This window comes from Mus pahari, chromosome 9 (assembly GCF_900095145.1).
Source record: "Mus pahari chromosome 9, PAHARI_EIJ_v1.1, whole genome shotgun sequence".
NCBI classification, from domain to species: Eukaryota; Metazoa; Chordata; class Mammalia; order Rodentia; family Muridae; genus Mus; species Mus pahari.
Window position 1 is genome coordinate 80,138,407 of NC_034598.1, and position 13,880 is coordinate 80,152,286.

The 13,880-nt window shown below is 42.1% G+C and overlaps 1 protein-coding gene across 1 annotated transcript in view; it reads left to right on the forward strand.

The window, feature by feature from the left end:
• The window catches only part of Plxnc1 (plexin C1), a 153,811-nt gene that overhangs the window by 53,207 nt on the left and 86,724 nt on the right, over window positions 1–13,880 (forward strand). The window contains exon 5 of the mRNA XM_021204886.2: window positions 7,112–7,226. Within this exon, the coding sequence (XP_021060545.1) occupies window positions 7,112–7,226 (115 nt within the window). The remainder of the gene's footprint in view (window positions 1–7,111; window positions 7,227–13,880) is intronic.

Genomic DNA, 13,880 nt, shown 5'->3' on the forward strand with positions numbered 1-13,880 from the left:
CGGTGAGGCCTTACTCAGGTGATTCTGATTTGTGACAAGTTGCCATTAAAGTCAACCAGCACAGATAGGGATTGAGACAGATAGTGGCTTTCAGATGGATCCTATTGTGATTTAAATATGTCCCCTGCAAACCCTGTGTTCTACTGGAGTTGGGAGGTGGGGCCTGTTGGGGGTGGGGCCTGTTGGGAGGTGTTTATGAATGAGGGCTCTGTCATCTCCAGACAAGCTTGAGACTGTGAGTTCTGTCTCTCTTGCCTTTTTTTTTTTAACCCTTCCATTATAGGGTAATACATCAAAAAATGCCCATGCCAGGTCTGGGTCCTTCATCCACTGACTTCTAAAAGTATAAGAAAAAAAAATATGTTCTTCACAAATTACTCAGTTTCTGGTATCCTGTTATAATTATACAAAATGGACTTAGCCTCATAATTGGTACCGAGCAGTAAGGCTGATGATATAATCAATACCTGACAGTGTGGCCTGTCTGGGAACTGGTCATGGGTAGAAGCTGTAAGAGTCTCGGACATCGGGAGGGGAAAAAAACCTATTGCTGTGTGCTGATTCCTTTAAAAAAATTATTTTTATTTTATAAATATGTTAGAGCCTGCATGTATGTAAGTATGTGTACCATGTACATGTCTAGAGGCCAGAAGACAGAGTTGAATGCCTAGAAACTGGAGTTATGGGCAAATGTGAACTACCCAGTGTGGGTGCTTGAATTGAACCTGGGTCCTCTGCAAGTTCAGCAACCACCCTTAGCTGCTCAGCCATCCCTCCGGCTCATTAAGGGTGATTCTAATGTAGATGTAGAGATCAGCAATGTGGAGAAAGCCTGGGACTTCCTAGAGATTACAGGCAGGGTCATGATCAGAATATTTGTAGAAATATGGAAGGTGAAAGCCTTCTGACATGGTCTCCAATGGAAGTGAAGAGCAAAGATTTGGAACTGGGAATAGAGGCCATCTGTGTCAGTTCCTTTTGTGTTGCTGTGCTAGAACACTAGACCAAAAGCAACTTGAGAAATAATATTTTAGCCTACAGTTCTAGAGAGAAAGAGGTAGTCATGGCTGGGAATGCATGACCTGGTGGCAAGGGTGGGAAGGTGGCTGATCACATTTCATCTGCACATGAGAAGGGGAAGGGGCTATAAACCTCAAATCATCCCCCTCATTACATACTTCATCCAACAAGGCTCCACCTCCAAAATAACCTCCCCAAACAGTGCCACCAACTAAGGGCCAAGTACTCAAATACATGGGCCTATGTGGGACATTTCTCATTCAAACCACCACACAAAGACAGTGTGGTGGTTTGAATATGCTTGGCCCATAGGTAACGGTACTTTTAGGAGGTGTGGCCTTATTGGAGGAAGTGTGTCACTGTGGGTGTGGTCTTTGAAGCTCCATTGTGGAAAAGAGCTTCTTCCTAGCTGCCTGAGGATGCCAGTCTTCCTGGTTGCCTTCAGATCAAGATGCAGAACTCTCAGCTCCTTCTCAAGCACCCTGTCCGCCTGCAGGTTGCCATGCTTCCCACTGTGATGATAATGGACTGAACCTCTGAAACTGTAAGCCAACCCCATCTAAATGTTTTCCTTTATACGAGTTGTCATGGTCATGGTGTCTCTTCACATCAGTGAAACCCTAACTACGACACCTCGTTAACAGTTACAAAGAGGTTGTTAGAACTGTGCCCATGATCTAGGACTCTGTGAAATACAGATTCGGGGTTTCTGGTAGAAGAATTTCTAAGCTAAATAGTGAAGAAGCTGTGTGATTACTTTTTATTGAAAACAGTAAGATGTGAAAGAATAAAATAATTTAAATACAGAGTTTGTAGTTAAAAGGGAAGTGGGGAGAAATTTTTGGGAAATTCTCACCTGGCCATATAAAGAACGAAGAGGCATTTTTAGAAGATGGAATCAGGAGCGTGACCAAGAACCACTTACGGAGATTATGGGGTTTTAGTCATCAAGAGTAGCAAGAGGATGACCTCAAAGACACTCTTCAAAGTAGGTTGAACCCTTAGGGTAAAGCTCCCAGAGAGGTTCCCTAAGGTCCCCAGCATTCACTTGCCAGGCCTCTTTGGGACTCTGCTCCTTGTGTTCTGGCTCAGTGCTCCTTGGCCATCCAAGCTATGGCTCAGGCAGGCATAGATGCAGCTTGGACTGACATTCTGGAGGACCCATGCGGTAGACCATGGTAGGTAGTATCTACTTGGTACTGGTTTTATAGCTATGCATAGTTCATGAGCTAGGAGCCAATGATAGCCTCCATCTGCAATCAAAAGGCTATCATGGGCAGCCTGGGAGTCCATACAGAACTTACTACAGGGACAAAGGGAATGAATGTAGACAGTCTTTACTACAGCAATATCTAGAAGCTTATGGGAATGGCACAGCTTCTGAGACCTCAGAATTACACCAACACTAAACCCTTTCAACTGCAGGTACAAGACCTAACTTAGGACTGAGCCCATCCTAATGTTAGGTAGAACTGATTGAGTGCTTGGTGATCCTGTGCCAGGATGTGGTACCTGGACTTAACGGAGATTATTTTGGAGCCTGAAGAGTTAAGGTTCTCCTCCCTGCTGGGCTGTAGACTTACATGGAATCAGTTTCTGCGCACTTAGTTTTTCTTATGGAATGAGAATGTCTCTCTGTCTCATCTTTGTATTTTGGGAGCACATACCATATTTACATTCAAAATCTCAGGGCTGGAGATGAATTTGTCTTTGGATGTATCACACATAGGTTCTCACCCATAGCCACTTTAGGTGAGAATCCAGATTTTGAGTTAGTACAAAGCCAACTACGTCTTTGGGGGCCGTTGAGATAGAATGAATTTTCTGACCTGGTTTTCATGTGAGAGGGTCATGAAGTTTTAGGGTCAGATGTGGCATGCTGCGGCTTGAATATGTCCTTCTCAAAAGCATGATGGAAACCTACACCCTGGTCGGCCAGTTTTGAGGGGTGAGGTGGAGATTAATGGGAGATCAAGAGCACCCTGCCCCCACCATGAAAGGGAGAAACTAGCAATAGTGAATTCAGTGTCTCTTCTGACATCCTCTTCTCCCAGGGAATGACATAGCCAGAGACGTTTCACCAGAGTCAAGCGCCCAGTCATAGCTATCCCAGCTTCTTAAGAAATAAATCTTTATTTTCTTTATAAATATATGAGTCTGGGTCTTTGCCAAAGCTGCACAGGTCCCTGGAAGAGGAGGAGCACATGACCCAGCATAAGCTAAGAACACATACACAACCATATAAAGAACACATACACAAACATACAATGAGCACATACACAAACATACAAAGAACACACAAACATACAATTAACACATACATAAACATACAACGAACACATACACATACAATGAACACATACACAAACATACAACAAACACACACCCCTGACATTTTTTCCAGGACATACTCAGGCTAAGATGACTCCAATTTCCCTCCTACCCAAAATGGCCTGGCAAAATGGAACTGGAACCAGTTAAGAGATCTAGGAATGTGGCTGAATAGAGAGCTTGCTTGTAATCCTAGCACTTGGGAGATGGAGGCAGAGGGATGAGATGCTTGAAGCCATCTTTGGCCTCCTACATTGTGATTTTGAGACCACCTTGGTCTACACGAGACCCTGTGGAGGATGGAGACAGAAACTGGAGAAGGAGAACCTGCCCATTGAATGGTCAAGTGGCTTACCCACCTCCAAGCCTAACAATGGTCAAGTGGCTCATCAGTCGCCAAGTGGAACGATATTTTCATGTCATTCCGGGAATGGCTTGAGGATTTATTTATCCATTTGGCCATCTCCTTGACAGGTCCACAAGAATAAGAATGATTTTTTTTCAACAGAAATCATCTCAAACCCCCTGGTTTTGTTTACTAAGATGTGGGAGCGCTGAGCTCTGCTCCCCCTCCTTGAGAAATTCGAATGTGTGGGTAATGTGCTGTCGAGATTTTACAATCTGCAATATTTGAGAAGTAATAAGATACTGTTGTTGGTTGACCATCTGGTTATACATACTTGGTGTTGTGGCTTGCTTTTTTATTCTTTCTTTTTTTTTTTTTTTTTAAACTGGTGAAGGGCGAAGAATGAGAGTTTAAAAAAAAATTAAGATTTGGCTTTCTTATACAAACAAAGAATTCATGTTTAGATGTGTAAGCTGGTTAGTTGTATCTAGGGGGAGAGTATATGAACAGTCCAATATAGATGTTCTCTCATTTTCCTGTTCAAAAATAATAAATAAATAAACTAACCTTAACTCCTAATTTGATCTTCAGCTCCAGACCTTTGGTTTATGTGAAAATCAGTCTCATTGCCGGAAAGAGGAGTCAAACATAAATCACAGCTCTAGAAAGAAAATTCACCAGCAGAACAGACCTATGGAGATTTCATATTTCATCCATTCATTCAAAAATATTTATCGAAACCCTAGTATTTGCATCTCGTGCTGGCAGACGCTGAGGGATTTGCTAAAGAAACATCAAGATGCTTTCCCTCCCTTCAAGGGGCTTAGGGAGAAATGGCATGGCCATGTGAAACAGTTAAGTTGTAATTCTAGACAGCATATGATTAAATACCAAAATGTGTGGTTCTGACAAGAAATGCTATAGTTCAGAGAAGGGAGTGATAACTCCGTAGCATGACTGGTTTTTCTGCCTACAAATTGGCAAATTGTAGCACTATTTGTATGAAATATTTTACACTTGCTTTTTTGGCAGCCTTAGGCCTTGACTCCCAGTCAGCATTAAGAGCCTGCAAAAATATCTGTACTCCAGTCACTGTAGAATTGGCTTAATTTTTCTCCCCTTCTTTCTCCTAGGCAAAGGAAGTGCCTTGGTACAAACCAGAGGGCCCAGGAGAGGCAGGGAGTTTTTGAGTCATGAACTTTTTCAGATACAGATAAGGCACCAACCTTGTCATTCTCTGTGTTCCAGAGCTGCTACGCTGGCAAACTCCCTCTGGCATTGAGAGAGGTCTAATTTGAACTTAATGTCTGTGACGGACGTGTGAGCAATCATGGGTCAGATAGATTTATGTATGGCCTTGGAGAATTGCTAGTGAAAACCCCTTTGGTTATGAAGTTGGAGAAGGGCTAACACAGATGTAGGAAGGGTTGGGACACATATGTGCTCCTGGGGAGCCCAGTTCCCTGGTGGGTGACAAGCTAAGAGGACTTGGGAATGTCGGCTAGAGAAACTTATCAACTTCCTATTTTACATTTGTCATATCCAACTGAGCACAGAACTCAAAGAGAAGCCACGAGACCTAAATTGTTAAGAATAAGAGAGAGAAGACAGGTGGGGCTTCCAGGGGAGGGAGGGAGATACCAACCCCACCCATAAAACCTTCGACCCTGATTACAAGATGTCTGGGGATAAAGATCAGACTGGGGGGATGGCCAACCAGTGGCTGGCCCAACTTGACTCATCCCATGGGCAAAACCCAATTCCTGACAGTAGTAGTGATGCTCTGCTAAGCTTGCAGACAGGAGCCTAGCACAACTGGCCTCTGAGAGGCTTCACCCAACAGTTGATGGAAACAGATAAAGAGACCCATAGCCAAACTTTAGCAGAGCCTGGGGAGTCTTGAGGAAGAGTGAGAGGTTGGGTTGAGGGAGCTGGAGGGGTCAAGCATACCACAGGAAGACCTACAGAGTAAACTAACCTGGGCCCATGGGGGCGCCCAGGGACTAAGCCACCAACCAAGGAACATGCAGGGGCTACAGCTACAGCCCCTGTACATATGCAGCAGATGTACAGCTTGGTCTTCATGTGGTTCCCGTGACACTTGAAACAGGGACTGTCTCTGACCCTGTTCCCTGCCTTTGGCTCCCTTTCCCCTTCCAGGGCTGCCTTGTCTGGTCTCAGTGGGAGAGGATGCACCTAGTCCTGTTGCCACTTGATGTGCAGGGTGGGCTGATACCCATGGAGGCCACAGGGAAGGGGGAGTTGGGGGAAGGGTAGGAGGGTGGGACTGGGAGAAGAGGAGGGCTGTGATCAGGATGTAAAGTGAAATAAATAATGAAAAAAAAAAAGAGGAGGAAGAAGAAATAAAATCTTTTGAAGTCAGTGTATCATTTGGGCCCATTCATAACTGTGCTGCCCCTCAGCGATTGCTGTCACCATTTAAATGCGTTGGAATCTCATGAACTAGGATTTCTTCGTTTTCTTTTAAAACTCCAAAGTTGTTTGCTCAGGCTCACCTTCATTTTAATCTTTGCCTGGAAGGGGTGTGGTTTCTCAAGCTACTCCATGTTACTCCTTGGACTGTCTGCATGGTGCTGTGTCATTTGAAGAAAGCATGGCACTTGGTGTTCACTCCCCTCATTGGTTTGGTGGCCCATCTGGGAAGTTAAAGTGACCCGGAGTGACCGATGCATCAAGGAAGCCAGTGATTGCAGTGTGAGAGCATCTATTCATCAAAGGACATGGCCCTGGCCACAGCTTAAGATTTATTTGGGGCATCTCCTGAGCTGGCTGACCTGGGAGAGTGGCCTTGCAAAATGTTTTGCTCGTATCTTTTGATATAATTTGGTATCTGTCTAAATAAATGTTCTGGAGCAGATGGTTACAGAATGTCTTATCATATTCTTGGGCAGACTCTGCCCTTGAAATATTTTCATTTAATCATCATGTTGCAAAGCTCAAAACAGTAGCTTTATTATTTCTTTTGAGCACAAAATGAATCTCACTCAATAGGTTGGTATTCCGGTTAATGTATTGCAAACCTAAAATGTATTCAAAATATAAACCTTTTCTGGGCTGGTCTTAAGAGGAATTTCTCCACAGGCACTCTTTAGTTTAGAATGCATGGGAGAATGTCCTTCTGTTGGAAGTATTTGATGATCTCATCTTGGGAGATAGCCTAGAAGTTGAAGTTCAACATGTTGTCAACATTTACACACACACGCGCGCGCGTGCGCCTATCTCTGTTATTTCTTTGTTGCTTTTCATGATTTTAACATCAAATCCCTTTTCTCATTCAAAATCAATAGTCTACTATACAAAGTGTTTTGTACTGCTGATCATGAGAAAGTTGTAATTAATGTATGTGTGTGACAATTTATCAGTTGGTGTTTTTTCGTTTGTTTTGTTTTATAGGTGCACTTTTCAAGGGGATTGCACACATGCAGGGAGCTTTGAAAACTGGCTGGATATTTCATCAGGACCTAAAAAATGCCCTAAGATTCAGATAATTCGAAGCCTCCGAGAGAGAGTAAGAGGAAATACTTTTATTTGTCTTTATGATATGGTTTTTATGATATGGTACAGCTGCCTTCTGGGTATAAAGAAAATCTTTTCACAATAAAATAGGCTTCATGACAGGACTCCATTCATTCTGTTGGTGAATGGTGAGGGCCTGCCAGATGTTGTCTATCTGCAAAGTGCCAAGGATGCAGTAATAACCAGGTCGTGGTACAGCCCGCCCCTGTAGAGGTTGCCATCTTGCTAGGTAAAGATGACCTTCAGGGCTTGAAATCAAAGATAAGATGCAGTTTTTTTGTTTTGTTTTGTTTTGTTTTGTTTTTATGCAGAAGACATACAGCTTGATTTTAGAAATAGAGGAACAATAAGCTCAGACATATAGTTAAGCAGATTCCTGCAATGTGGATCTCTGTGGGATTTTATTTTGATCAGCCAGTCTTAATACTGCTGTCTTCAGTCTTTGAACAACTGCTGGTGCAGGAGTCAAGCACGAGCATGCACCAAAGGGTGATCAGGTCTCTTGGAAAGCTCTTGACATGGCATGAAAGAGGGACATAGCACATTGGAGCAGAGCATTCCCTGATGCCCACACCCACCCTGCCTTGGGGGAAATAGAATTCCTTACATGATGCTGTAAGGAGACATTTCCTCCCTAATCATGGCTCTTGTGTTATGAGTAATTGCACAGAGTCCCCGTCAGCAGCCAGTTGACCTGTCGGCTGCACTCACTGTGTTCTGTGTGAATGCCACATTAACAAGGAAGTGGGCCACTTTCTCTTCTCACTTTGCCATTTCAAATAGCAAGAACCATGCCACTTAAGATGATTTAACATTTAATAAAGGAAAGCCAGGGCATTTAATGAGCGATAAATAATAAAAGAACCAAGCTTTCAAGTCATGACCGATCAGAACTCACGGATTGAAAGTTACTTGCTATTGTTGTTTCCTGTCACTCTCTGAAGCAAGGGTGAGCTCCAAAACTCCAAACTCCTGCCAGCTCCGTGCCAGGGGGTCAGAATCAGGGTAAGTGAAGTTCAGCCATCCATACACAGGCATAGTCAAGTTCTTTTCTTACTGGTCTGAAGAAACAGCCGACTTTGATGCTAAGTGCTAGGCAGAAAGCATTAAGATATTTTGATATCCTCAGGACTTTGATACATGGTTTAGATTATGCAAGGAGTTTTTCTCTTTTGTCATTGAAAGAACTGTTAAGAGTGATACTATACCTTAGAACAGTAAGAAAAAAACAGCTTGCTTAAGTGCTGCTTATACAATTAGCTTGCCTATCTAGGGGTGGTATAGCCAAATCACCATTTACAAGTCATCTGGAACATTTCAAAAACCTGTCTCCACTCAGGAGTAGTAGATCACACCTGTAGTCCCAGTGTTCAAGAGGCGAGGGCAGGAGGGTCCCTGTGAGTCTGAGAGACCATCCTGGTCTCCACAATAAGTTCCAGGCCAGCTAGGACTCCATAGTGAGACCCTGTGTCAAACAACACAGAGCCAAAAATCTTGCCCACAAACAACCACTCGTTCTTCCTCCCCCACCCTGTGTCCCCACTGTGGCTTACCGATGGGCCCGGCAGTCTTCCCATGCAGCCATTACATCACTGTCTACAAATCAGAGATAAGCATTGAGTTTTTTTTTTTGTTTTTTTTTTAAATTCACATGCTACTAGGTCATGTGTGCTTGTGCATGCCACAGCATGTCTTTGGTCAGAGGACTGGTGGAGTGGGTTCTCTTCTTCCACTGTATGGGTCCGGGGGCTCCAACTCAGGTTATCAGGCTTGTCCGTAGGTGCCTCTACCTGCTGAGTCACCTCACAGGCCCAGTGATTCGATAATTCCCCTTCTCTAAAACTATCTCTGCACTCATCTTCCTCCCAACCAAAGGATTGAACCTTATGCATGCCAGCGGCAAGCACTCTTCCCACTGAGCCGTCCTCCTTGGCTCTAGATTGCTCCTTTTAATACTATGGATAAGATCCGACCCCTCTTTCTCTCTTCTGCTCTCCCTCTGCTCTTCTCCCTTCCTGCTTTACGGCTCAGCCGTATTACCAGACCCGGCTCCTCCCGATCACATTGTTTCCAAGTGTTTCTTACTCCATGGCCATCTGTGACGTACATGAACGCCTCAGGTTACCGTTTCAATAATACCCGACCCTTACCTAAAGAGATGGCAGTCTGTGGTTGTCCCCAAAACAATCTACTAGGTAGGGTCAAAGAGTATTTGCTAGCTGTCCATCATATGCCCGTCAACATCCTAGTACCTTTGCAGGTATGGAATAAATATATATATATATATATATATATATATATATATATATATATTACAGAACCTTGGCTCGTAAGCAACATTATTTCATTACCCAAAGCAGCCAGAGAATAGGATGTCTTCATCTTCACTGAGGGATTCATAATTAAAAGAATTAATTAGAGAAGCACCTGTTAGTCTGGGATGGATTTCTCTGAGGTTTTTGTTGAACAGAAAGAAGAAGAAGGGAGTGTAGTCTTCTATTGAACAGAAATTTCTTGTTGGTGCTCATCTGTCTCCAGGTGATTATGTGAGCATTGTCTTAGTCAGGACTCTCTAAAGGATCATAATTTAGAGGGAGAGAGGGAGGGAAGGAGGGAGGGAGGAAGGAAGATTTGTGTGTGTGTGTGTGTATACATACACATATATACATACATATATGTATATATGTATTTAAAAGGAGGTTTACTAAGATGGTTTACAGTAGTCTGAGAAGTCCAAAAATTGATGACTTCCAACCTACAAGGCCAAGGATCTAGTAGTTGTTCAGTACATAAGACTGTATATCTTTACAGTCCCAATCTGATACTGGAATCCCAGGTACATTCTAGAAAGCTTCTGTTATTCAGCCTAGGAAGAAGGCTCTGATAGAGGCAAAGGAATGCTTCAGTAACAGGATAGATGAACTTGCTAGCAAGAGTGAGACTAAACTGGCAAAAAGCAAAAGCTTCCTTCTTCGAGGTCCTTTTATGTGGGCTGCCTCCAAATGCAGCTTAGACTTACAGTGGATCTTCAGATCTCAAATCCAAGCAAGAAAATGCTCACAGCTGTGCCTAGCTGCTTAGGTTGTAGTTGATTCCGGATGCAGATAGGTTGACAGCCAAGATCAGCCACCACAAACATGGAGATTAGCATGGAGGCATTGGTTACAAGCAAGGCTTATGAGCATGGCTCTCCCAGTTGAATGGCTAGCATAATGGAGAAGGGAGGCCAGTAAAACCAGAACCCGAGTCCTCGTGAAGACGTGATCCCATTGCATTACACATGCAGTTAATAAGAACACTGCAATACACACATACAAAGAGTGTTAGTGTTAAGTGAAAATCATTTACCAATAAGTGTATGATGGATTAGGAACAGAAAATGTTTTTTTCACAAAACAACCTGGTTCCTAAAGGAGAGGTGGCAAAGAGACTCTTCCACAAATCAGAATGGAAAGAAATTCTACCAGCACTGATTGTGTCAGCAGTGTCTCTTGTCCAGTCATACAAGAAGCAAGTAATTGGAGGCTGGAGAGATGGCTCCGCGGTTAAGAGCACTGGCTACTCTTCCAGAGGTCCTGAGTTCAATTCCCAGCACCCACGTGGTAGCTCACAACCATCTGTAATGGGATCTGATGTCCTCTTCTGGTGTGTCTAAAGACAGCTACAGTAGGCTCATATACATAATTTTTTTTAAAAAAGCAAGTAATAGAAATAATTTGAAATGAAATACAGAAAAATGTAACTGTTTGCTAACCCTAAACTGATGCATGTATTCTAGATATATTCATTTGAAAAGCCATTGTAGGTTTCCAGGATGTAAGTTGGTTGAGAGAGCACACACTCTCTAGCATCCCCCAAATTTAAAAATATCAAAAACTACACAAATAAATAAATATAAGTACAGATGTTCAATCAATTCTCAGATATCAGCAATCATACAGTGTGTCAGGTAAACAACATTCAACTTTCAGTCTTTGGAAAAATAATTCCACTTAGAAAAGCAATGGAAGTATTCAGGAACAAACCAGAAACAACACTATTTCCTGTATTTAAATGTTTCTTTTAAGCCGAGCAGTGGTGGCACGTTCCTTTAATCCCAGCACTTGGGAAACAGAGGCAGGCAGATCTCTGAGTTCAAGGCCAGCCTGGTCTTCTACAGAGTGAATTCCAGGTCAGCCAAAGCTTCACAGAAACCCTGTCTTGAAAAACAAAAACCAAGCAAACAAAAAGCCCAATTACTTTTACTAAAAGACACTTTTTGGAGACAGCTACCAAAAACAGAATGTTTTTTGGCTTTGCAACAGTTTGTCTCAGCCATGTGTTTCCCCCTCATAGTAAGAAGGTAGCAGAACACCGAGTGGTCTATGGAGCCTATTTATAGTTTGTCATTGTAGAACCTTCTCAACTAGAAACATAAGTGTAAATAAATATGTAGAAGATATCTCTTTGGAAAGTATGAAAAACATCTATGTGTATCCATAAACATCCCATGTTTCTTAGGAGAAGTTACTTCTATGACTTATTTTTCTAGATTTTGAAATGAGTAGGAATTTAGTTTATATTAATACTGTATTTTTTTGGATTAATATGAGCTGATTTAGAATATCTAGTGTATATATATATGTGTGTATATATGTATACATATATATATGCATGACCACTGTTATTTAATTATAAACAAATGCATCTTTACACAAATACATTGTATGTTTGTACAGTATGAATATACTGGTCAATGGGTGGCAACAGTAATTCTTAATTTGTTCTGGTTTTAAAATAGTGAGATGATTGATAGAATACAACTCAAAGATGAATATAAGAAGTTTAAAGATCAGATGTTATAAAATAAGAACTAGAATTTTATAAAAAGCAATAACTTACAAACTATGGAAACATTCACTTCTTAATTCATGTTAAATGTAAAAGTGCATAATTCAGGGTTGATGAAAGGACTCCGCTGTTAAGAACACTATTGCTCTTCCAAAGCTCAACTCCTATGTTGAATGGCTCACAACCACCTGTAACTCCAGATCTGATGGTCCCTTCCTGCTTCCATGGGCAACTACACACACACACACACACACACACACACACACACACACATGCATGGCATACAATCACACTCTCTCTTAAACACATACAAGAAAATAAAACAATAAAATATTTTAAAATATATAAAGTGAATCTAGGATAATTGAGCAATTTACATAAAGAGTCACAGAAAATGGAATCAAACGTCACATAGTTTGAAGGTATGATAAGTATTTTTTTTTTTTTTTAGCTCTGAAGTATGTAATGACAAAAGAAAAATATTTATACAATCAGTGTACTTGAAAAACAATTTTGGGCTAGAGTAGTCCCGGCAGTAGAGGGGTTCCCTAGCTTATGACTTTAACCCCCAACACTGGAAAAAATTAATTATACATGAGGGAAAATGAATTAATAAAGCATATACTTCTGTAAGCTCTTTGCCATAGCTAAAATCTCTCAAGACAAGAAAACTAGGGAAAAAGAAAAAGAGAAAGATGAAAACACGAAAAAGCAAGTGGTCAAATGCATACGTCCTCAAAGAGTAGGTTTGGGAAAGTAGCTATAAATATGGAAATAGGTTCAACCTTGCTAGTTATGGAATAAATACAAATTAAAGAGATAATAAGTTATGCCAACACCCAGTGTTGCTGATGCCAATTAGCACAACCCTTTTGGAAAGCAATTTGGCAGTATGTCTCAAAAGTAATAAATATATTCAGTTTGTTTAAATCGCTAATTCCAGGCATAGAATCCAAGGGAGCAACTTGAAAGGCGAAAGCCCTACGCGTAAGCCTCTATGGCGGCGGCATTTATAGCATTAGAAACCTGTTTGGCAATAAAGAGAAAAGTTAAGAAAAATAAGGTCCTTGCATGTCCACATGAGGGAATGTTCTGTCGCAGTGAGTTCTTTGGCCCCGTGTTTATTGCAGTCTAATTGATTTCCCAACCATCCCCGCATCCCATCTGACCCGAGTCCTACCCTTTCCTCTTTGTTCAACTGTGCTCAACAAAGAGCCATGAGTCTGGTAAGAGTTCTCATATTGGGTTAGTGAACCTCTCTTAACTACTTCTCTGTTGCTGCGATCAAACACCAGGAACAAGGCAGCTTAGAGAAGGGAGAGTTAGCCTGGGTTGTGGTTCCAGAGGGACATGAGCGAGTCCATGGTGGTGGGGTGGGGGCAAGGGGACAAACAGCAGGAGGGGATGGGAGGCAGGAAGCTCACCTTGAACTGTAAGCATGATAGAGAAAAAAAAAAATAGTGCCTAGATTTTAATCTCAAAGACACACACACACACACACACACACACTCTCACTCAATAATGAACTTCCTCCAACAAAGTTGTACCACCAACTGGGAACCAAGTTTTCAAAAATCTGAGTGCCTTCAAATCACTATGGAAGCCAGAGCTTCTGCTTTTAACTGTATTCTTCAGAATCTCAGAGTATCTCTGTCTCTGTCTCTCTGTCTCTCTCTGTCTCTGTCTCTCTCTGTCTCTCTGTCTCTCTCTGTCTCTCTGTCTCTCTGTCTCTCTCTCTCTCTGTCTCTCTCTCTGTCTCTCTCTGTCTCTCTCTCTGTCTCTCTCTGTCTCTCTCTCTGTCTCTCTCTGTCTCTCT